General features: G+C 47.9%; 1 protein-coding gene across 4 annotated transcripts in view; it reads left to right on the top strand.

Moving 5' to 3' along the window:
- The window catches only part of RAD54L2 (RAD54 like 2), a 61,803-nt gene that overhangs the window by 36,405 nt on the left and 4,952 nt on the right, over positions 1 to 20,446 (top strand). For all 4 annotated transcript variants that reach the window (XM_080606563.1, XM_080606566.1, XM_080606564.1 and 1 more), the window contains 19 exons: positions 3,293 to 3,491; positions 4,797 to 4,936; positions 7,089 to 7,220; positions 7,965 to 8,197; positions 8,935 to 9,117; positions 9,394 to 9,527; positions 10,831 to 11,027; positions 11,762 to 12,104; positions 12,976 to 13,153; positions 13,776 to 14,027; positions 14,525 to 14,643; positions 14,944 to 15,059; positions 16,070 to 16,169; positions 16,506 to 16,711; positions 17,529 to 17,704; positions 18,480 to 18,676; positions 18,791 to 18,987; positions 19,500 to 19,589; positions 20,169 to 20,261. In XM_080606563.1, the coding sequence (XP_080462689.1) occupies positions 3,293 to 3,491; positions 4,797 to 4,936; positions 7,089 to 7,220; positions 7,965 to 8,197; positions 8,935 to 9,117; positions 9,394 to 9,527; positions 10,831 to 11,027; positions 11,762 to 12,104; positions 12,976 to 13,153; positions 13,776 to 14,027; positions 14,525 to 14,643; positions 14,944 to 15,059; positions 16,070 to 16,169; positions 16,506 to 16,711; positions 17,529 to 17,704; positions 18,480 to 18,676; positions 18,791 to 18,987; positions 19,500 to 19,589; positions 20,169 to 20,261 (3,285 nt within the window). The remainder of the gene's footprint in view (positions 1 to 3,292; positions 3,492 to 4,796; positions 4,937 to 7,088; positions 7,221 to 7,964; positions 8,198 to 8,934; positions 9,118 to 9,393; positions 9,528 to 10,830; positions 11,028 to 11,761; positions 12,105 to 12,975; positions 13,154 to 13,775; positions 14,028 to 14,524; positions 14,644 to 14,943; positions 15,060 to 16,069; positions 16,170 to 16,505; positions 16,712 to 17,528; positions 17,705 to 18,479; positions 18,677 to 18,790; positions 18,988 to 19,499; positions 19,590 to 20,168; positions 20,262 to 20,446) is intronic.

A 20,446-nucleotide genomic window follows, 5' to 3' on the forward strand; every position in this document is an offset into this window, starting at 1 on the left:
TCAGCAACCCCTGGGCTGCAGCACGGACCGGTACCGTGCCGTGATCAGGGCCGCTGGGTTTTGGTAGCGCAGGCATACGCTAAGCCTCCAGCGTGCCGGAGGAAGGATTGTCGTGGCACCCACCAGCTGGTCTTCCTCCCAGCGCTCAGCACCCAGGGTCTTCAGACGTACAAAGGGTTTGCATCCTTGTTGGCAAGGCCTGTGCCCGGTGAGTGGGGCTGGTGGCCCTGTGCCGGGCTCTGCCAGGGGCGTTCCCTGCAGGCTGGCGGCAGGGAGGGTCCCAGCGAGGCGATGGGACGGCTGCCCGTGTCTGCCCGGAGTGCGCTTACAGCTCCGGCCTCAGCAGGAAGGTGTCAGTGTGCGAGCACGGCCAGTGAGTTGTAGCGTTGTGCCAAAAGCTACCTGTGTAGCCACGTCGGAGTAGCGTGTCGAGCTCCTGTTACAAAACCATAACTGCATCTCTGCTGTAGAGGGAGGCTTGGCAGAACTGGGGCAGGAATTACTTCAATCGATCACCTGATGAGACCTGTTCAGTGAGGCCGTTCCCATGCTCCGTCCATCCCAAGGAGCAAACCTGTTCCTCGTGCAGCAGTTTGTGTGCAGCTATCGTTCCTTAACATGTTTCTGTTCCATTGCGGGTCCCAGCTGTGCAGCTCGGAGCTTCCCACGTTGGAGCAGAGCCGCGTGCCTGCAGCAGGAGCCTCGCTGCTCAGCCGCGGGCAGCGTTGTGCTGTGCACACAGTCAGGAGTTTAACACAAAACAGCAACAGAACAATTCCTGCTCGGGGCTGCCAGCTCACGTCAGGTGGGAGCTGTGGCACGGTCAGAGAGAAGCAGCTCGTGGTGATTTTACCGCTGTGTTGCAACAAACAGCGTTGTAGTTGTGGTGGCAAGGCGGGGACCGGCCTCGGGAAGCTGGCTGAAGCCCGCTGCTGGATCGGCAGGACGTTCGGGGCGTGTTGCTGGTGAAGAAGAGATCTTGGTGTCCAAATGCCCACGTGCTGGGAATGTGGCTGAATGTGGCTGTGTGCCCCCCACTCCAGGACTTGCCTTTGCAGGGCTGTGGTGAGTGAGGGTCTGCACCCAGGACAACACAAATTTGGCACCAGATTTTAGGCTTCAGTTGAGAATTACCTTGTAAAAACAAAACAACAGATCCAGCGATGTGTGCATTGACCAGAGTCTGTATTGCAAGTGAGTAAGAGGAAAGAAAAGGCGAAATGCAGAGGTGGGATGGGCGTGTGTAGAGTTCGGATGACAGACATGAAAACATACGGAGGAGGCACGCAGAGGCATTGCCTCTGGGCTGCCGAGCCCCTGGGGTTTGCTGGCATCGCTCCTGTCCCGAAGGCACCCTTTGTGCACGGCGCGGGCGGCAGTCGCTGTCAGAGGAGGTGATGGGGACAACTGCCAGGGCGTGGGGAGCCTCCATCTCCCAGCCAAACCTGACTTTGTGCTCCCCCTGCCTCGGCAAGGTCCCCTGGGCCCGCGGTGAGATGGCAGCAGTGTAACCGGGGCAGTGTTTGTCTCTGGGACTGTCGCTGGTTTAATGACTCATCCCGGAGAATGCGATCATGTGCACAGCCTCCCTGCTTCCCTTTGCCCTATTTCATCCGATCTTTTGATCTAGTTGCATAACCACGAGGCAGAAGGGATGTGGGGAGGGGGAAGGAAACGGCGCTGAGGAATTGCAGGTAATGTGACCACAGGGTGTCTGCAGCTCAAATAGCAGAGCTCTTGTCTGGGAAGCCTCGGAAACTGGGTTTGTTCCCAGCATAGCCCGAGAGGGAGCGTGATGCTCGGTGCCTGAGCCGCTGCCTCGAGGAGGGGATCCAAGACGGCGGCGGTAGGAGAGCTGCCCTGGCTGGGGCAGCGAATGCTTTTGCCTCCTGTCTTCACGCCCAACACAACTTGTCTCCTTTCATCGTGAGCTCCGTGTCCTCACGTAGGCTGTGGCTCCCTGCTTTCCTAGCACACGTAGGACTTGCTGGTACCGACGCTCACAAAAACGTTTGAGCTGCTCCTGCTGGCTTTGGCCCAGGGAGAGGTGAGCCCAGACGTCCTAGCTGGGCTCCGACCTGCGCTCCGAGCCAGCGCTGGGGCAGGGCCGGTGGGACGTCTGGAGAGGGAGCTGCCAAGTTGGTGCTTTTTGACCACGGTGGATCTAGTTCTTGTCACCTCAAATTCGAGAGGTGATGTTAGTGGTAAGGTTAATTCAAACAGGCGTGTTTCTGTGGGGCCGCAGAGGTGCCTGCAGAGTGCTTTGCAGAAACGTCCTTCACTTAAGCTCTCGACTCTTGCAGAAGGGATACTTTTTGTCTCCAGATCCCACGGCATCACAATACGGTGCTTGTTGGTTCAGCATTACTTCTTCCTCTGCTGCATTTTTCTGCGCTGATGTCTTCTTTCCCTTTTTTCTTCAGAGTTCTGTCTAAGTGTCATTTCGTTTCAGTCATTAGCTCATAGACGTACTGCGAGCAAGAAGGCTGATTGTGAGATGAGGTTCTCTGTCAGACATAAGGGGACAAGATGCTTCAAAGGAGCTATTACGAGGCTTGTCAGAAACAGTTTACTTCAAGGGAAGCTTTCAAACAGAAACATTTCTGTGCTCTGCAAGCATTAGCTTGGTCACTGGCAGCCTGTTGAAGTGGCACACAGAACAAGGTGTCATTTCACATGGTGCTTTAAGACTGAAGTCAACTGTTAATGCAAGCCTGAAAATAGGAGAAGTCAGGGAAAAAGAAGTGTGCTTTATAAAACAGAATTGTCACTTTTTCCTTTTTAAAAAGCTCGCCAGAAGGTAGCATTGAAATCCTGAGAGTGGAGTCTGGTAAAAGCTTTGAACTGCCTGCTGGGCCGTGACCCAGTGTTGGAACCAGATAACCCCTTGAACGCTGTGTTCTGTTAACTTGGAAGATGGTTACAGAGGTGCCGTATGAATGGAAATTTCTGTCCCACCTAAACGCTGGGAAACAAAGAAAGAGATCCGAGTTGCTTTCTCTTCTGTTTTTCAGTGGGAGCTCCTCTGATCCCTGAAAGAAAATGGGCACTTAGGTCAGCAAATGGACTGAAATAATCTTGCCCAGTTTTCTTGTAAGGACACTTTTGGGCTGTTAGTGTAGTCTTGGCTTTTGCTGGAAACAGACCCTTTGGCACAGAACTTATCAACACTGACACCGCCAGAAGGGACCCCAGTTTTGACCCGTGGGTTCCCATGCAGCTTAAATCCTGATGAATGCTCATGTAAAAGGCAGCTGACAGTTCTCACGTTGTGACCTCCTTGTCTTTGCAGACCAACCCCAAGAAGCCGTGTTCAGCAGTGACCATGTTGAACCCACGGAGGATGGAGAATGGCAGCGCTCTACTTCAACTACCTCATCTCAGAGTGAGCGGGCAGAGCAACTCTTGCAGAACCAGCACAAGAGCCTGGCCTCTGAGGACACCAAAAAGAAGAGGGCTCAGAAACCCTCTCACATGCGGAGGAACATAAGGTAGGTATCAGGACAGAAAGCGGTAGGGTGCTATGTAGCCTTTTGGGTAGAAAGGGAGTCTGTAGGCTTTTCTTCTAAGCTACATTTTGCTGCTCTTGGCAAAGCAGATGGCTTTTCTTTTCCAAAACCTTTGGATCTCACCAGTGGGAGTAGTCTGTTCTCAGTCTGGAGTGCTGCATGTGGGTACAGACTTGTTTGGTATTTTCAGAAGAGTAAATTATTTGGGTATGGAATATATTTCAAAAAAATGTGTATTTGCTGCTGTTTAATAATGATGGTGCAATTTTTCAGTTAGATGTCTTAAGTAAATAGCGAGTTTCAGATGTGTGTACGTGATTTCTGCTGATGAGGATCATATTGCAGACAGCCTAAAATATAGCCCTTTCCTCTGTCCTGGGTGCTTGTTCCCAGGAATGCTCGTGCTGTGACTGGCAACTGAATTGCTGGAAATCAATTTCTCCTGAATTTTGAAAAGTAGAAATTGATTGTGCAAGTCACCACGTACATTCTGGGGCAGCTTCTAAGGTAGTAATTCACCATGAAAGTTTGTTCAAGGGGATCTAAAAAGTTTAGAGCAGGGACTCTTTGAGGCAGCAAGTGGCTCATTTTCATGGTATGTAAGGCACTGGTAGTCTTTGGCTCATATTTCAGTTTGGTCACTTGATGGACTTTCTTGAAGTTGAAGGAGTGAGCGCTGATGCTTTTTCACAGAATCATAGAATGGCTTGGGTTGGAAGGGATCTCAAAGACCATCTAGTTCCAGCCCCCCTAGCATGGGCAGGGGCGCCACCCACTAGATCAGGTTGTTCAGGGCTTCATCCAACCTGGCCTTGAACGCCTCCAGGGAAGGGGCATCCACAGCTTCTCTGGGCGTAGCTCTTTTCTCCTCACATGTCTTCTTTGCATGACTTTGTGCCTTTTCTATTTATAAACTCTATGGCAATAAATAACATCCTGTCGGATAGAACTAGTCCTCTGGTAACCTAACTCAAGTATATACTTGCCAATGCACTCTTTTCCCCCTTTCGTTATTTTCCTTGTCAAACTTCTGTCTTTTCCTTGAGGGGTAGTAGTGATGCCTGTAGCTGGGAAGCACAGTCTCGAAAAAGCTGTGAAATTTGTCTGTAGCTTTTGGCTATATGATGTTCGTAGTCTGTGTAGCTGACAGATTACCTGGAGCTTGTCAGTTGTCTTTTAAGCCAGCTGTACAGCCCTTCAGGTTTTTTGTTGTTTTGGTGGGTGTTGTTGTTTTGAAGGACTGTAAGTGTAACCAAGACATACTTCTCTGTTTGCTTGTACATTCAGGAAGCTGTTGCGTGAGGACCAACTAGAAGCCGTGACAAAAGCAGCCCAGCAGGAAGAGTTGGAGAGAAGGAAACGGCTAGAGCAGCAGCGGAAGGATTACCCAGCCACTATCCCAACCGTACCCCTCGAGTTTCTTCCTGGTAAGCAGTGGGAAATGCCACCTGAAGCAAGATTTTTAAGGGTAGGAGCTGATTGAAGAAGGAGGTAGTCTGCCAATGCTGCGCTTGCACTTGCAAGTGTAAATTCTTGAGATGATAATTTGAAACAACTTGTGGCTCAGTAGTGCAGCCAGTTCCACTTCTGAGCTTGTTCTGAATCAAAATGCTGTGGCTGTATGGTGGAAGGTGCCAGGAAACTTTTGTTGAAGGCATTTTGACCAGTTAATTTTGTGTGAGCAGGATGCTGGAATCGTAGAATCACAAATGGTTTGGGTTGGAAGGGACCACAAAGACCATCTAATTCCAACCCCCCTGCAATGGGCAGGGATGCCTCACGTCGGCTCAGGCTGCCCAAAACTCCATCCAGCCTGGCCTTGAACAATTCCAGGGATGGGGCATCCACAGCTGCTCTGGGCAGGCTGTTCCAGTGCCTCACCACCCTCTAAGTAAAAAATTTCTTCCTTATATCTAATCTAAATCTCTCCTCTTTTAGTTTAAAGCCATTACTCCTTATCCTATGACTACACCCCCTGACAAAGAGTGCCTCCCCAGCTTTCCTGTAGCCCCCTTTAGGCACTGGAAGACCACTGCAAGGCCTCCCCAGGGCCTTCTCCAGGCTGAACAACCCCAGCTCTCTCAGCCTGTCTTCATAGGAGAGGTACTCCAGCCCCTTGATCATCTCTGTGGCCTCCTCTGGACTTGTTTTAATACTTTCATGTCCTTCTTGTGCTGGGGGCCCCAGAGCTGAGCGCAGGCTCCAGGTGGGGGTCTCACGAGAGCAGAGCAGAGGGGGACAATCCCCTCCCTTGCCCTGCTGGCTACGCTGCTTTTGGCTCAGCCTAGGACAGAGTTGGCTTTCTGGGCTGCAAGCGCACATTGCTGGCTCATGTCAAGCTTCTCATCAACCAGCTCCCCCAGGTCCTTCTCCTCAGGGCTGCTCTCAATCCATTCTCCACCCAGCCTGTGTTTGTGCTTGGCATTGCCCCAGCCCAGATGCAGGACCTTGTATTTGCTGGAACAGGTCTCTCTTATCTTTCCAACTGCTATGGAAGCTTAAACTAATTTGACAGAAATGCCGTATCCTTGATACAGATCATGTTTGCTCTGAGGATAGTCTGGTAATAAATGGATCTGGTACTGGGGACAGTGAAACAATAGACTGGGTGTACTTACGTTCATACGTAGCCATATTCTTTCGTTCATGTTTTGACAAGCAGTGAGATAGCAGGCAACATAAATAGTTAAGCATCACCCTTCTCTTCCAGCAATGGGAGTGACCTCAGTAACCATATGTCAGGACGCAGTTCCACAATATGTCATCTTGTGCTGCCTTCTAATCTGGGTAGTTTCAATGATTTTATGCCTCTGCCTCTCAGATGGGTGTGTGAGGACAGAGGAGCGCAATTGCAAGTTATGTCAGTGGTCTAGGAGTTCCTGAGTTGGCTTTACCACATGGGAAATGTGTAACCTCCTTTAAGTGTAAGAGTTCAAAATATTTTGCATTAAAAAAATAAAAACCAGGAGCTATTTAAAATACTTTTACTCTTGGGGAGTAGGTTGTAGCCCCAGAAGAACGTGGTTGCTTGCTGAGTCACTGCCATGGTTCTTATTTGGCCCTGTTGAGCTCACCTCTCCCCCTGCTTGGCAGTACTTAAATATGCAGGCAAATGGTCTTGATCAGCAAAAGTTGTTTATGATATGTGGGATATAATTTTTACAATGTCTCTACTAACAAAGGACAGTTATCATCCCTTCAGCAGTTGGTACTTTCTCTGCTGGATGGAAAACAGAAGTGGAATGAAGAAAAAGGAAATGCTTTTCCTTCTGAGACAGAAAAAAAAAAAAAGAGGGGGGGCAGAACGACTTCAGTATGTGTTTGGTCAATGTGCCCCAGCCAGGGCATTCAATGGAGAGGGTGCCGTCAGCAATGGGCTATTGTTTAGGCATATTGAGAAAGAAAGCGATTGTGACCCAGGAAGCTGAGTCATAGCAGTGTTTTAGACAGTGAGAGTCTGTTATGGAAAATTCCAGGGCTAAGTTATTAGAGCAAAAGTGGAAGGAAATACTGTCTGGTTTCTGAACAGTTTTGTCTCCTTTCCCCCTTATTATGAATTACTTATTGTCATGTTTGTAGAAGACATCGTTTTCAGAACAGCAGAAGCTACCCAGCTCCCCCCTCAGGTCCTTGCTGAGGAAGTGATCTGTCTCGATAGTACCAGCAGTGGCAGTGAAGATGATGCTAAAGGAAAAAATAACATTAAAGATGGTAAGTGACCGGCCGTCTTACCCAGGCTTCTCACAACATGCTATTTGTTCAGTCACAAACCTCCTATGTTCAACTAGTCAAATGTTCCAGTCGTGAATTGCTTTGGATTTTTGTAGGGCTGTTGGTTTCCAAATATATGGCCAATTTTTGCCTTTGAGTCCTAAACTGGCATTTCTAGCCTGGCCTGTCAGGCACTTTAGCAAACTTGTCTTTATGTCTGTTTTATAAATAAACTCCATTTTACTTAGTGCTCTGGTGAAGAATGCTTACGCGAGATGTCGCATCGTCTGCTGTGTATAGGCAAGGAGCATCTGAGTACTCAAATCTGCAAATTAAAGCACTTTTTGTGTCCTTTGTCCCAAACAGATCTAACCTGACTGCTTTACACTACTCTGAATTCTTTGGCAGTTGTTAAAGACAGTGTATCGACAGATAAAAGGCATGTCTGGATTTGAGAATTAACAGGGCATGTGGAAGAGAATGTAAAACACATTCACACGCACAGAAACTACCTCGTGTTTAGTGTTCTCTGAAACAATGGGAAACTCCAGTTTTTATATGCTGGCCCAAGGGACGTCTCGTGGGCCTGTATTCTGCCTGCTTGTTCAGAACAGGTCATTAGGCCAGGGTAGAATTACAAAACACAGCAGCCTTATTTTCCTGCTATAGCTTTTTTTTTCCATATGCGATAAACCCTGCTGTCAGTTAAGCTTTGCCCCTTTTTCTCTCCTGTTTTGGTTACAGAAGTGATTGAGCTGAGTTCAGGAGAGGACGATGCCCTCCAAATCGTGGACAGCAGTGACTCTGGCAATGAAGGGGAGGAAGACGGCAGCGAAGAGAGCAGTGGCTCTCATGTGAATGATGCCTTAAATCAGTCCGATGCTTTGGGGCAGGTCATTGTCAACATCAACCATCCACCAAACGAGGAGGATATTTTCCTGGCTCCCCAGCTTGCACATGCAGTAAAACCTCATCAGGTAGGCTTTATGAGGCTTGGAAATGCAAGGAGTTCAGCCAAGCCTGCTTTGTAATCTCAGCAGAACTTTTGGTGAGTTCAGTGACCAGTCTGGTTGTGGCAGTTGCAGATGTGGGCAGTCAAATGATAAGGAGAAATTAAAGGAAGGCCTGGGTTACGTATAACTTTGGCTATTGTTGTAATTTGATTACAGCCCTTAGCTTTTATTTCAAGGGCCCATAGTCATAATCAATAAAAAAGATAAAGAATTTAAAATATTTTACTTGTTTCTGGCTGCACTTGTAACAGAATTCCTTCAGCTCTCAAAGGTGAAATATTTTGTAATTATTAGAGTTCGTTGTGATGGCAAAGAAGTTTCTTCTCTGGGTACCCTTATGATGGATGGTGTGGTGAAATCTGTGGTGAAATCTGGAACAGACAGGAGTGTTTTCTTTGCATGTTTAGGTGAACGTTTTTTTAATCATATTGTATTTATAAACAAACTAACCAACCCCAGTTCAGATTCTCTGTCTCCAAATTAATGTTAGATTTATTGGTATCATATCCTCAGAAAGTTTTATGAGAATCTAAGAATAGCATCTTTTTGAGCCTTCCCTAGCTTAAAATGCTGCAGTGAACTTGAAACATCCCGTTTATATTTTTGTGGTTATGCAATCCTAATATGTTAGCCACTCTCTAAATATAAACCAATTTCATTTTTTCCCACCTTTTTGATTCCTTTTCTACTTTTCTCTCTAGATTGGTGGGATCCGATTCCTGTATGACAACTTGGTCGAGTCCTTGGAGAGATTTAAAACCAGCAGTGGGTTTGGGTGTATTTTGGCACATAGCATGGGCCTGGGCAAGACCATACAGGTCATCTCTTTCTTGGATGTACTTTTTCGGCACACAGAGGCAAAGACTGTTCTTGCCATTGTACCTGTAAGTAGCCCATGCGGAAGGCTGACTGATCACCTTCCTTGGTCTACTTCCTTCTTTGTGTAGAGAAGATTGATTGGTATCCTATCTCTCATCACACTCTGTCATACCCTTGCTGCTCTTTTCCCCATTTCATTCCCTGTCTCCCTGAGTATGCATGTTGTAGTCTGCTGCTCTTGTCTGGGCACAGCTGGGGGGCATTCCATGCTCTTATTTCTGCTGTTAAAATCCTGAGCCACTCAGCTGGGTTTTCAGTCCTTCCGTCGCTAACTTTTTCAGGTGAACACGCTCCAAAACTGGCTAGCAGAATTCAACATGTGGCTCCCAGCACCTGAAAACCTTCCTGCTGATTACAACTCCAAAGAGGTCCAGCCCCGCACCTTCAAAGTCCACATCCTGAATGATGAACACAAGTAGGTGCCAGTAAAAAGCCCTTTTGAACATTTAGACCGCATCTTGAAGAGCTGTTACCAGAATTGCTGCTGCAGACTGCTAAGTTTGGGCTAATTCTGTGCCATCAACTCCCAGATCTTCCCATTCTACATTTGTGTATGCTGTTTAGAGGGGAGGATTTTGGTACCTGGGAGAGATTTACTGTATCTTTCATGCAACATTTGTATCTTGTACTTCCTTTTCACTCTGCTTACTCACCTTTCTATTCTTCCATATATGCTGAAATCAGAAACCCAATTGCCAGACCCAGAGCTACTTCTGCAGAGATGAGCAGAAGTGCTGTGTTGTTTTTCTGGTGGTACATTGCTAATATTATCAGAGTCCTGGGACTCCTGACACGTGTGCTCCTTATACCATATATCTCTTGTATTTTAAATGTTTTTTTCCCTGAGATTTTTTCATACGCTTTAAGGATTCTTCTACCGAACACTGTGACTCTCTGTAAGCTGTGTTGTCCTTGAGGGATTCTGGCAATATATGCAAAGCATCCTTCTCCAGAAAGGAGCAGTCAGTAATTGCAGTTACCAGAGTGGTGTGCGGTGCATTCTTGGCCTGTGGATCTCCGCTACTTTCTGGGTCATTTGGTTTGCATAGATCAGGATAGTGTAGCAATCACGGGGAACTCTCAGTTCATCGGCTGTTTTCATACACTCACCTGTTGAGGTCTCCTGAGTAGAACGTACTTTGAAGCTGCGGATGCTGCTCCAGCTATGTATTTACTGTTGGATAGGGCTTGGTGTGCTGGGCAGGTTGGGTGAGGACAGTGCCTTTATCTGGACCAATTCTGAGCAGGCTAGCAGGGGAGGAATAATTCAGGGATGCTTGCATATTAGAAAAGAACGGAGTAAACAAGTAGAGGGGTACCACTAACCACCACATACATCATTAGCAGCTCATTCTGAAAATGGATTTTGCAGAGGCTCAACAGCTCTTTTAAAAGGATGCTCGCAAGTTTGATGTGCTTCTGTACAACAGACCTCTGCAGCTCAGTTCCTGTAAGGACTTGTCATTCTCAGCACGCTATCTGTGACAAACTATAAGGCTTTTATCTTTTCCTATGAACCTGATTGTCTCCAAAAAAAAAACAACCCACCCACAACAATTTCATTGTATTCTTCTGTCTGATTTCATGCTAGAAAGTACTTTAACTGTATATGACCTTTTCTTCAGCAGACTCCAGTCCAGTGGTACAAGCTGAAACTGGAGAGAAAGCTTACAGCTTATTTCATTTCTTTTTGTGTTTTTTTTTTTTTGTTGTTACAGAACAACGGCTGCCCGTGCAAAGGTGGTGAATGACTGGGTGATAGAGGGTGGTGTGCTGCTGATGGGATATGAGATGTACCGTCTCCTCTCACTGAAGAAGTCCTTTGCCACTGGCAGGAAGAAGAAAACAAAGAAGCAAACTGGCCCTGTCATTATTGACTTGGATGAGGAAGACCGGCAGCAAGAGCTTCTGAAAGGTGGGGAGCTGGGGTGGGGGGGAGTTCCTGTTGTCTAGCGGGCTACCAGCCCTGGCAGCACATGCAAACAACCTATCATTGCTTGTTTCTGGGAAGTAGTAGAGTGAATAATAGTCAGTCTTAGCCGCTGGCAGTAGTTACTTTGTTCTGTGTAGTCACTGGAGTCAGGAGACTTACTGCAGTAGATATATTTGTGCTCACCTGCTTCCTGCCTGTAATACAAGTGCTTTCAGGTCTCTTAGCTACTTTTGGCTAGAAGCCATAGTCCTCAGTATCAGAACAAGTCTAAGAATGCGTTGTTCACTTTTAGTATTGTTGACATGACCAAGCTTTGCTGGGTAGAATTGCATCTTTGGAGACAGAAGGTTGTTCAGCTCTAGCTGAGTCTTTCATTTTTGCAATGGCTGCAAGTAGGAGTGGAAGTCAGTATCGCGAAGTTGGAGATTTGTTTGTGTGAGGTCTGCCAGTCAGATCTGACACAAGACACACAACTCGATGCAATGTAGACCACTGAGCAGAAATCAAGGGCCAGTCAAGTCTGATCAAGACCACATTATGCTAAATGGGAGATGGTGTTGCCTCCTGAATCAGCCTTGCTCTATGCCACCCATGAATACTGCTTTTTGTCTTTGATAACTGCCCCTCCTTTTCCTTTTGTGAAGTTGGTGACTGTGTAAAGCCAGAACTTTCTCTTGTTCATCTCAGACTAACGCTTTAATGTTTCTTGTCCTCAGGGATTGAGAAAGCTTTGTCTCGCCCTGGCCCAGATGTCGTGATTTGTGATGAGGGACACCGAATAAAGAACTGTCATGCTAGCACTTCGCAGGCCTTGAAGAACATCCGCTCCCGCCGGCGGGTGGTGCTGACTGGCTACCCACTCCAGAACAACCTCATTGAGTACTGGTGTATGGTAGACTTTGTCCGGCCTGACTTTCTAGGCTCGAGGCAGGAATTCAGCAACATGTTTGAGCGCCCCATCCTGAACGGGCAGTGTATTGACAGCACCCCTCAAGATGTCCGTCTCATGAGGTATCGCAGTCACGTCCTGCATAGCCTACTGGAGGGCTTTGTGCAACGGTGAGTCCACAGGGAGTTGTTAGCAGTTTAGTCCATGCAAACAGCTCCTTCACCCCAAATTAACCTGCTTGTTTGCTGAGTTTATGCAGTACAGCTAATTGTGCTGCCTTCTTGGGCTTGAGTTTTAAACGGTTATGTTAGCTGTCTTTGTGGGAGGGTCTTAAGCATAAAGAGAAAAGCAGAGAGCTTCTCAAGTTAGCAGCTCCATATTTCTCTCAGAATTTGTGTCAGCTGCAGAGTGGTCTTTGTGGCTGTGTTTTGCCTTCGGGGTAGAAGTAAACTTAGTTTGTTACAGTGCTGAACACTCATGTAATGGAGAACAGCACCTCTAACTGTACTAGAATGGCCTCAGGTTTATTTGAGTGTCTTAATAGTTAATTCAGATGTGCACTCTTTGATATCCCTTATACAAGGATCTGAAAGTATTTCATGAACTGTCGGTTATGAAAAGTAACAGTGCTTCTGCCATTCTGGAGACAAGTCAGCTTTGTTTCTTGGTCAAGGGTTCTGAGGTGCTGGATCAGTGATCTGGATGGAGTGCCTTAGTCATTGGCAGAGGTAGAAAGAAACCTTAGATCTTATTTCTGTTTTTCAACTGCCATGGAAAACAAGACTTTCATCACTCTCCTAACACTGTGACCTGTGCTGGAAGATTGTAACATTTGAGATCTCTGTAACTGTGCTTACTGTTGGTATATGGCTGCAGGGAGAGTATCTCATGAGTGTCATGCGTTAGAGAGGCATGCAACTAGAGCTCTTTCTTCCTGCAAACAGGTGGGCAAGAAGTCAAAATCTTACCCTGCAGGCAGCCACAGAGATATCAGATTGGGAAACTCTTCCCTCTGTTTATTTTTCTTTATCGCCTCCACAGGCGAGGTCACAATGTGCTGAAGGTTCAACTCCCCTCTAAGGAAGAACATGTCATTTTGGTACGTCTATCAAAGATCCAGCGGGCCCTTTATACGGAGTTCATGAGCCGGTTCCGTGATGCAGGCAACAGTGGTTGGCTGGGACTGAACCCACTCAAAGCTTTCTGTGTCTGTTGTAAGGTAGGTTTTGGCAGGAGTTGCAAAGACGTATTCTTATATGTAAGGGAAAGACAGGAGTATGAGTCAAAAGAAAAGGCAGGAATATGAGTCAAAATAGGAGATAACTGTGGTTGGCTAGATACATCTTCTTTCCCTAGAGCTTCCTGCAGTGTTCCAACAGAATTGTTATCTCCATTTACAGAGCTGGCGTGCAGGGATGTTAAACATTTTGTTCAAATTTGTGCAAGAAATCTGCAGCCATCAGCTGAAGCAGTACTGGACTGGTACCTTGTTCATTTATCTGGTACAGCATGAACCAAGCAGCTTCCTCTGCATTTCTGCTGTGTAGGGGTGCACTGTGGCCTTCTGTTTTGTTCTAGGGAAAGAATTTGGAGGTTTTAAAGTCAGGAGAGCCTTAGTTAAGACAGGCCATACCTGGTGTCATGGCAGAATCATGTTTCACTACCTTAATACGAAGAGAAAGTCAGTCTGATCGCACCTTACAGTTCCACGCAGGGATGGTGATGAGATGATTGAAGTATTAATTTTTCCAGCTGAACTGCTGTAGGAGCTTTCAGTTCTCAAACATTGTCAGGAAGCAGGCCAGCACAGGTCTAAGCACTATCTTTTCTTGCCTCTTCAGATCTGGAACCATCCTGATGTGTTATATGAAGCTCTGCAAAAGGAGAATCTAGCAAATGAGCAGGATTTGGATGTGGATGACCTTGGCACAGCAAGTACTAATTCCCGCTGCCAGCCTCAGGGAATTAAAGTCAAAACAGAGAGTAATGCTTTGGCATCACCAGTTGGAGAAGCTACCAACAGCAAGTTCCTCCAGAGTGTTGGCTTCAACCCCTTTCAGGAGAGAGCAAATCAGGTCGTTACTTATGAGTGGGTGAGTACCACTGCTGGAGAACTCTTTGTCAAGTTACAGTACACATAGACTAGATATTACTCCGAAAGACTGTACCTCTTTTTGTTAGGGCAGCTTTCTGAGGTAAAGACTCTTCTATTTGAAAGCTGGATATTTCTCATCCAGTTTCTCTGCCACAGAGCATCTTGGTCAGCATGTCTGCATGGAGCTGGGTGGGGATTTTGTGACACCTGTGTGACTGGAGTGCAGGTGACACTCTTACGGAGAGATCTCGAGATAGAGCAGAGTGATGAGAGGTTAGGAGGATGCTTGCTCATCCATTCTTCAAGCAGTTTGTCATTTGGAGCTTCTAGAATGGGAAGTAGCAGTGGTTGGAAATAACATTGTCACCTGAACCTGACTGGATGGATGAATACAACCTCTCTGCAATGACTTATTTCTCTCACCTTGAGACAGGATTGTTGAACTAAACAGGGAATGAGCAACTCCACCTGTAATAGTCTCCTGTTTCTCGGTAGGCCAAAGACATCTTGTGTGATTACCAGACGGGTGTCTTGGAGAACTCACCCAAGATGGTGTTACTGTTCCACCTCATTGAGGAAAGTGTGAAGCTTGGAGACAAGATTTTGGTCTTCAGGTAAGCGAAATACCAGTGGCTGATCCTACTAAATGCTCAAGTAGTTGAATCCCTTCTGGTACTAGCAGGTTGTTACACGGGGTGAATGGTGTAGCAGTTTCCCTTTTCTCCTTTATTGTATTAGGCCCTTTTTTCTCTTCACATATTTCACGCTTCTGCCACTATAAAGTTCACTAGCAAGAGGTGTGCTACAACAGGCAGGGTTTGACCCCATCAGTGCTAGTGTGGTTGGGGAAGAGTTCTGATATTCCACTTTTGCTGCTGGGGCCTTTCTCCTGAACAGAGTCCTTGGTTTTACAGCCAGAGCTTGTCCACTTTATCTGTCATTGAAGAGTTTTTGGCGAAGAGACCAATGCCAAGTCCTCCAGGCTCAGATGGAGGAGTTCACAACTGGGTCCGAAACATCAACTATTACAGTGAGTGCAGCCAATCCCCCTCTCTTTTGGTGTGACACTGATCTTCTGTGATGGACTCATATCTGAAAGCATCCCACCATCATCCTGTAGTTGTCCTGGGTGTGTAAATGCTCGTCTGAAGCATTCTTCTGATGAAGTTTTTTTCAGACTGTTCTTGGGAATTTACTCGGGAAGATGTCAGTTCAGTTACAACTACCTGATAATTTCTGTCATTTTTGGCATCTTACTCAGAAGATGTTAGACACCTTTAACATCTACTCACACACTGGTGCTTTTTAAAACTGTAAAAGATACTTTTGAGCTTCCTGTTCATCTGTTTTCTAGATCTTGCTTCCCAAACCAGAATTACTGTGGAATGGTTTCACTACCTTGAGGCTTTGAATTCCTCCTTCCCTCTTCCCCAGCTTTAAATCTTTTTCTGGCAGGGGTTGTTACTTTGTGTTGGCTACTGACCAGGACTGAGAGGAATGGTGAATGTGGTGTTCCTGGTTTTTGCGGAGCTGCCAGAAGCAAGCTGCTGCTCAAGAACAGAGACTTGACACTCTCCTCTGCACACCTTTAGACTGTTGTTCTCTGTGCTCTGATCCAATTGACAGGGTTTTGCCAAAGTCTTTCACAATCTCCTTTCTCTTGGTTCCTTGAGCTTCCAGCATATATGAAGCTGTTGTGCCTGCTGCTCTTGCCTAATGTCTGCCTTGCCTAATACAGAGCCTTGATGTGCTAGGTGCACTGTAGCACTCCCAGTCTTGGCCTTGCCAAGCTTGAGTAATGTTTTGCTTGTTCTTTCAGTTGAATAAAGCCCAAACTGGCTGGCTGCATTGCACCTGCCTGACTGGGCAAATAAGAGGTACAGAGTGGTTCAGTTGAGGTCCTGGAGTGCATGATTTGAGGAAGACCCAGAACTGGTTGGGAGACAGTGCCAAAGCTGAATGGTTGGGAAGCGGGTTTGTTCTGATGGGATTCCCCAAAACATGCAGAGCTTTTAAAAGTGTCCTTAATTTCCTTCTCAGGACTGGATGGCAGCACCTCTGCCTCGGAAAGGGAGCGACTGATTAACCAGTTCAATGACCCCAGTAACACTTCTGTGTGGCTCTTCCTTTTGTCCACGCGGTAAGTTGGCTGGAGCAGAAGGGTGCGATGGAGAGCTCACACTGCTCCTCTGTATGTGCATGGGTTTTCTGTTCTTAGCTTCCTTTATACCTTGCTTTCAAGACTCTCTGGCATGATAGTGCCATCTGCCTCTGAATTCCCTAGGGGTGTAAGATGTTAGCTTTAGTCCTTTGCAAACTGTTAACAACAGTCTTGGAAACCAGACATGGGTCTGAAGTTGCCTGTATGACTGGAGGGAAATTTCCGTGGTGTCAGCATGGCTGCGATGGTTGTCCCTACCTAGAAGCTTTGAATATTGGCCAAGGCCGCAATTTGAAATTTTCCTTTAATTTACAGTGCTGGCTGTTTGGGTGTCAACCTCATTGGAGCAAACAGAGTGGTGGTGTTTGATGCTTCTTGGAACCCATGCCACGACGCCCAGGCTGTGTGCCGAGTGTACCGCTACGGGCAGAAGAAGCCGTGCCACATTTACAGACTGGTGTCTGATTATACCCTTGAGAAGAAGATCTATGACCGTCAGATCTCCAAGCAGGGCATGTCAGGTAGGTGTGTGGGCATGGCACTCTGATCTTGCCTTTCCCTCCTTTTGGCTTCAAGTCCCATTTCTGTGGTTTTCATAACTTCTTTTTTTTGAAGGTTGAAAACCAAACAGCCAAAGAAGTTGACAGAGGTACATTATCCTAGGGCTGCATTTGATGTTTGAGTCAACAGTGACACAAGACCCTGTAAGAAACGCAGGGTGGAGCAGTACGGGTTGTAGAGCCAGCATCTTCTAGCACAGTTGTGCTCTGCATTGCCATTTTACCTTCCTTGCTATTCTCTTGGTTACAAGAGACTGGGAACTTGGACTGTGGTCATCCTGTTTCCCCCATGCCTGAACACATAGCATGTCTTAAACTGGGCATTACTTACTAAATAGCTCCTTACCTCCATTTCTCCAGCATCAACCGAGGGGAAAAAAGCCAAATAAAAATACACATTGATATCTTTGACTGTACTTACTTAAGAGCCAGAAATAATTAATTCCCTCCAGTTCTGACCTGCCATTGTACCAAAAGTACCTTTTGTGCTGGCTTGTGCTAGCTGTCAAGCTGCTCTTGTATCTTGTATGCAGCTGAGGGTTGTAGTGACCCAAACAGAGTTCTGCTGCCTGTGTCCTGCTTTGTCTCAAGACCCAGCTCCAGAGGCAGCAGCCCAGCATGATTGACTCAGTGTGCTGTCTTGCACTTGAGGTGGAGTCTCCTAGCAGCTGGCTTGGCTCCCAGGAGAGTCTTGGATATAGATGTTTTCTCCATGTGCCCTGTGCAGCGGTATCCACCTCTTCTCTTCTCAGTTCACCCTGTTCCCTTCCTTTTCCAGATCGGGTGGTGGATGATCTGAACCCAGTGCTGAACTTTACCCGACGGGAGGTAGAGAACCTGCTGCATTTTGTGGAAGAGGAATCCGACCCTGCTCAGCTCTCCCTCAATCCAAGCAAGATGAAGGAGTCGGTTCTACAATTAGCCTGTCTCAAGTATCCTCACCTCATCACCAAGGTAAGAACAACTTGCTTCCTTCCTGTACAGCACTGTGTAGACTGTAGGAGGCAGGAGGACTGCAGGAATCTGGCTGTGTGATGGGGACTTGGTGGCAAGAAGGACACATTGGTATGCTGGTGGGAATAGGGCTCTCTCTAGAGGAATTTTTGCCTAAGAGCCCTGCCCGTCCCTGCAGTATCTTCTACGCATTTAGAGCCACCTCTGCCCTGGACAGGTTTGGGGGCAGGTTGTATGGCACCTCTTTTTTCAACATGGTGCTGTACTAGGAAGGTGTCAGTGGCAAATCGTGACTTGCTGCCAGCTCTCTCCCTGGGGTGGCTTTAAAACAATGCTGGAACAAGCCAGCACTTGGCTCCGTTAAGGAGAACCCTGCTGGTAGGGTGGTGCTGCAGAGTGGGCCTGTGGCCCGGTGCCATGGGACTCTGGTGGCTGTGGGACATCACAGTAGGCTCTGTGCTTTGTGCTCCTAGCCTGGCCTTCAGCTTGTGGGTTGTGCTATGTACCCACACACTCGTGGTGAGCGATGGCCCAGACTTGGCAGACAGGATGGTTTAGCTGACTCTCAGTCGTTTCTCAAGCTGTGCCTTGGTCACTTCTGCAGCATTGCCCCAGATAGGCTGTGCTGTGACCAGCTCTGCCTCCAAATCCCCTCTTCAGTGCTCCAGTCCTGGAATGGGGACAGTGCTGACACAGGGAACAGGGTGGCTGTGGGGTGTGTTGGTTCCCTCTTGTGGTGAGCTGATGTCAAAACCTCCGTGCTGTGGGGTTGCAGGAGCCTTTTCAGCATGAGTCACTGCTGATTGACCGGAAGGAGCACAAGCTGACCAAGGCAGAGAAGAAAGCAGCCAAGAAGAGCTACGAGGAGGAAAAGCGAGCATCCGTCCCCTACACCCGGCCGTCCTACGCACAGTATTACCCAGCCAGTGACCAGAGTCTGACGAGCATCCCTGCCTTTAGCCAGAGGAACTGGTGAGTACCTGCATCTTCCTCTTCTTCCTGCACTGTAGGTGTGAAATGATGGGGCGGAGGATGCTCAGCCCTGCTGGTGGGAGCACTGCACTTTCCTCCCTCCTCTCTCACTAGGCGACCAGCCCTCAAGGGTGAGGACAAGCCAGTGGCAAGCGTCCGCCCAGTTCAATCTACCCCCATTCCGATGATGCCCCGACATGTCCCCATGGGCAGTGCAGGATCAACCTCAAGTTCCAATCCTGCTGTCAACTTCCCCATCAACTATCTACAGCGAGCTGGTGTCCTGGTGCAGAAGATTGTCACCACCACAGGTGAGTTGCTGAAGCAGGAGTAAACTGCTGATGCTCACAGGGGGTTATGATGCCCACACTGAGCTGAGGAGAAAGGTAAGTTGCTGATGCCCACGAGGACTGTGGGCAGACAGGCATCAGAGCAACTGGTACCACTGCTCTGCATTTGAGCAGTTCCCCTGTATGGGGAGGAGTTTGCCTGCAGGTGTCTAAGGGACATGTGCCTGGTGGGTTGTTGGGAGTGAACTCCGTGAGAGGGCCAGCAATACTGCTTCCAGACAGGAGTGGAGTCACCAACTGTTTGTGTTGGGACAAGGGAGATACTGTACCAGAGCATCACGGCTTTTGCTTCCTCAGAGCCTCTGTTGCCTCCTGTGCTGCTCAGAATTAAATGTGGGGCTTGCTTCTAGCACAGCACAGAGAGGAGAGTAATGCACTGCAAACAAGGGGGTTTGGTGGTACATTTCCCCTCTCCTGGCTGTGGCTGGCATGTGGTTTCACAGGCACTGTTCTATTTCTTCTTCCACTGCCAGATATTGTGATTCCGGGTACAAACACATCCACTGATGTACAGGCAAGAATCAGTGCTGGTGAGAGCATCCACATTATCCGAGGGACGAAAGGTAAGTTCCTCTGTCTCGGTAACATTTGTGAATAGGGGCTAGGCCAATGCTAATTCACAAAGAAAAGGATAATATCATCAGTTAGTCCCTCGAGAGGGAAAAATACAAGAGGAGGAAGAGATCTGGACTCCACAGTGGCTCTCTTGCAGCCCATGGTGTGCTCCTGTAGCTGATGCTTCAGGACGATTGCAGTTGTGGCTGCTTCTGCCTCTGAGAGGAGCTGTTGGACTTTGTTACTGGGCTTCTTGTTCTCACAACACCCGTTGCATATTCTGGGGCAGCTAAATGCTTTTCCCAGTGCTCCCACAACGAACGTAGCTCCAAGCATGAAGCTCCATGTTTACCACTGGCAGCATGTTGGGAGTGGGTGAGCTTCAACCCAGGAAAGCTGAAAAGGAGGAAATGGGGAGTGGGGAAGGGGGCAGAAGCCTCCCAGTGATCTTCCTACGTGTTCTGTGGGCCTGGCCTTACGCAACGCTGCTGTCCTGTTCTTGCCCAGGCAGCCTCACTGGCTCACCGATCCGGGGCCCTAAGCTGAGACCAGAAACCCTGAATGAAGTTGTTCTGCCTCTGTTCCAGGGACGTACATCCGGACCAGCGATGGGCGGATTTTTGCTATCCGGACCACTGGGAAGCCAAAGGGCAACGAAGATCGTCGGACGGCTGCCTCAGGTAGGGGCTTGCTCACATGCTTTCCTGCCCAGGTGTCCGGGATGTGCTGTTCCCTGGCTGCCTTCCATTGGTCCCGTGTTCAGAGCTGACCCACGATCTTCCCGTGATATCCACACCTTTCTCTCCATCACTGCCTCTCAGCCCCCAGCTTTTTCTCCAAGGCTGTCTTTCACCTCCTCCATCTC

This window comes from Anser brachyrhynchus, assembly GCF_964034855.1.
Source record: "Anser brachyrhynchus genome assembly, chromosome: 10".
In the NCBI taxonomy this organism is placed as follows: Eukaryota; Metazoa; Chordata; class Aves; order Anseriformes; family Anatidae; genus Anser; species Anser brachyrhynchus.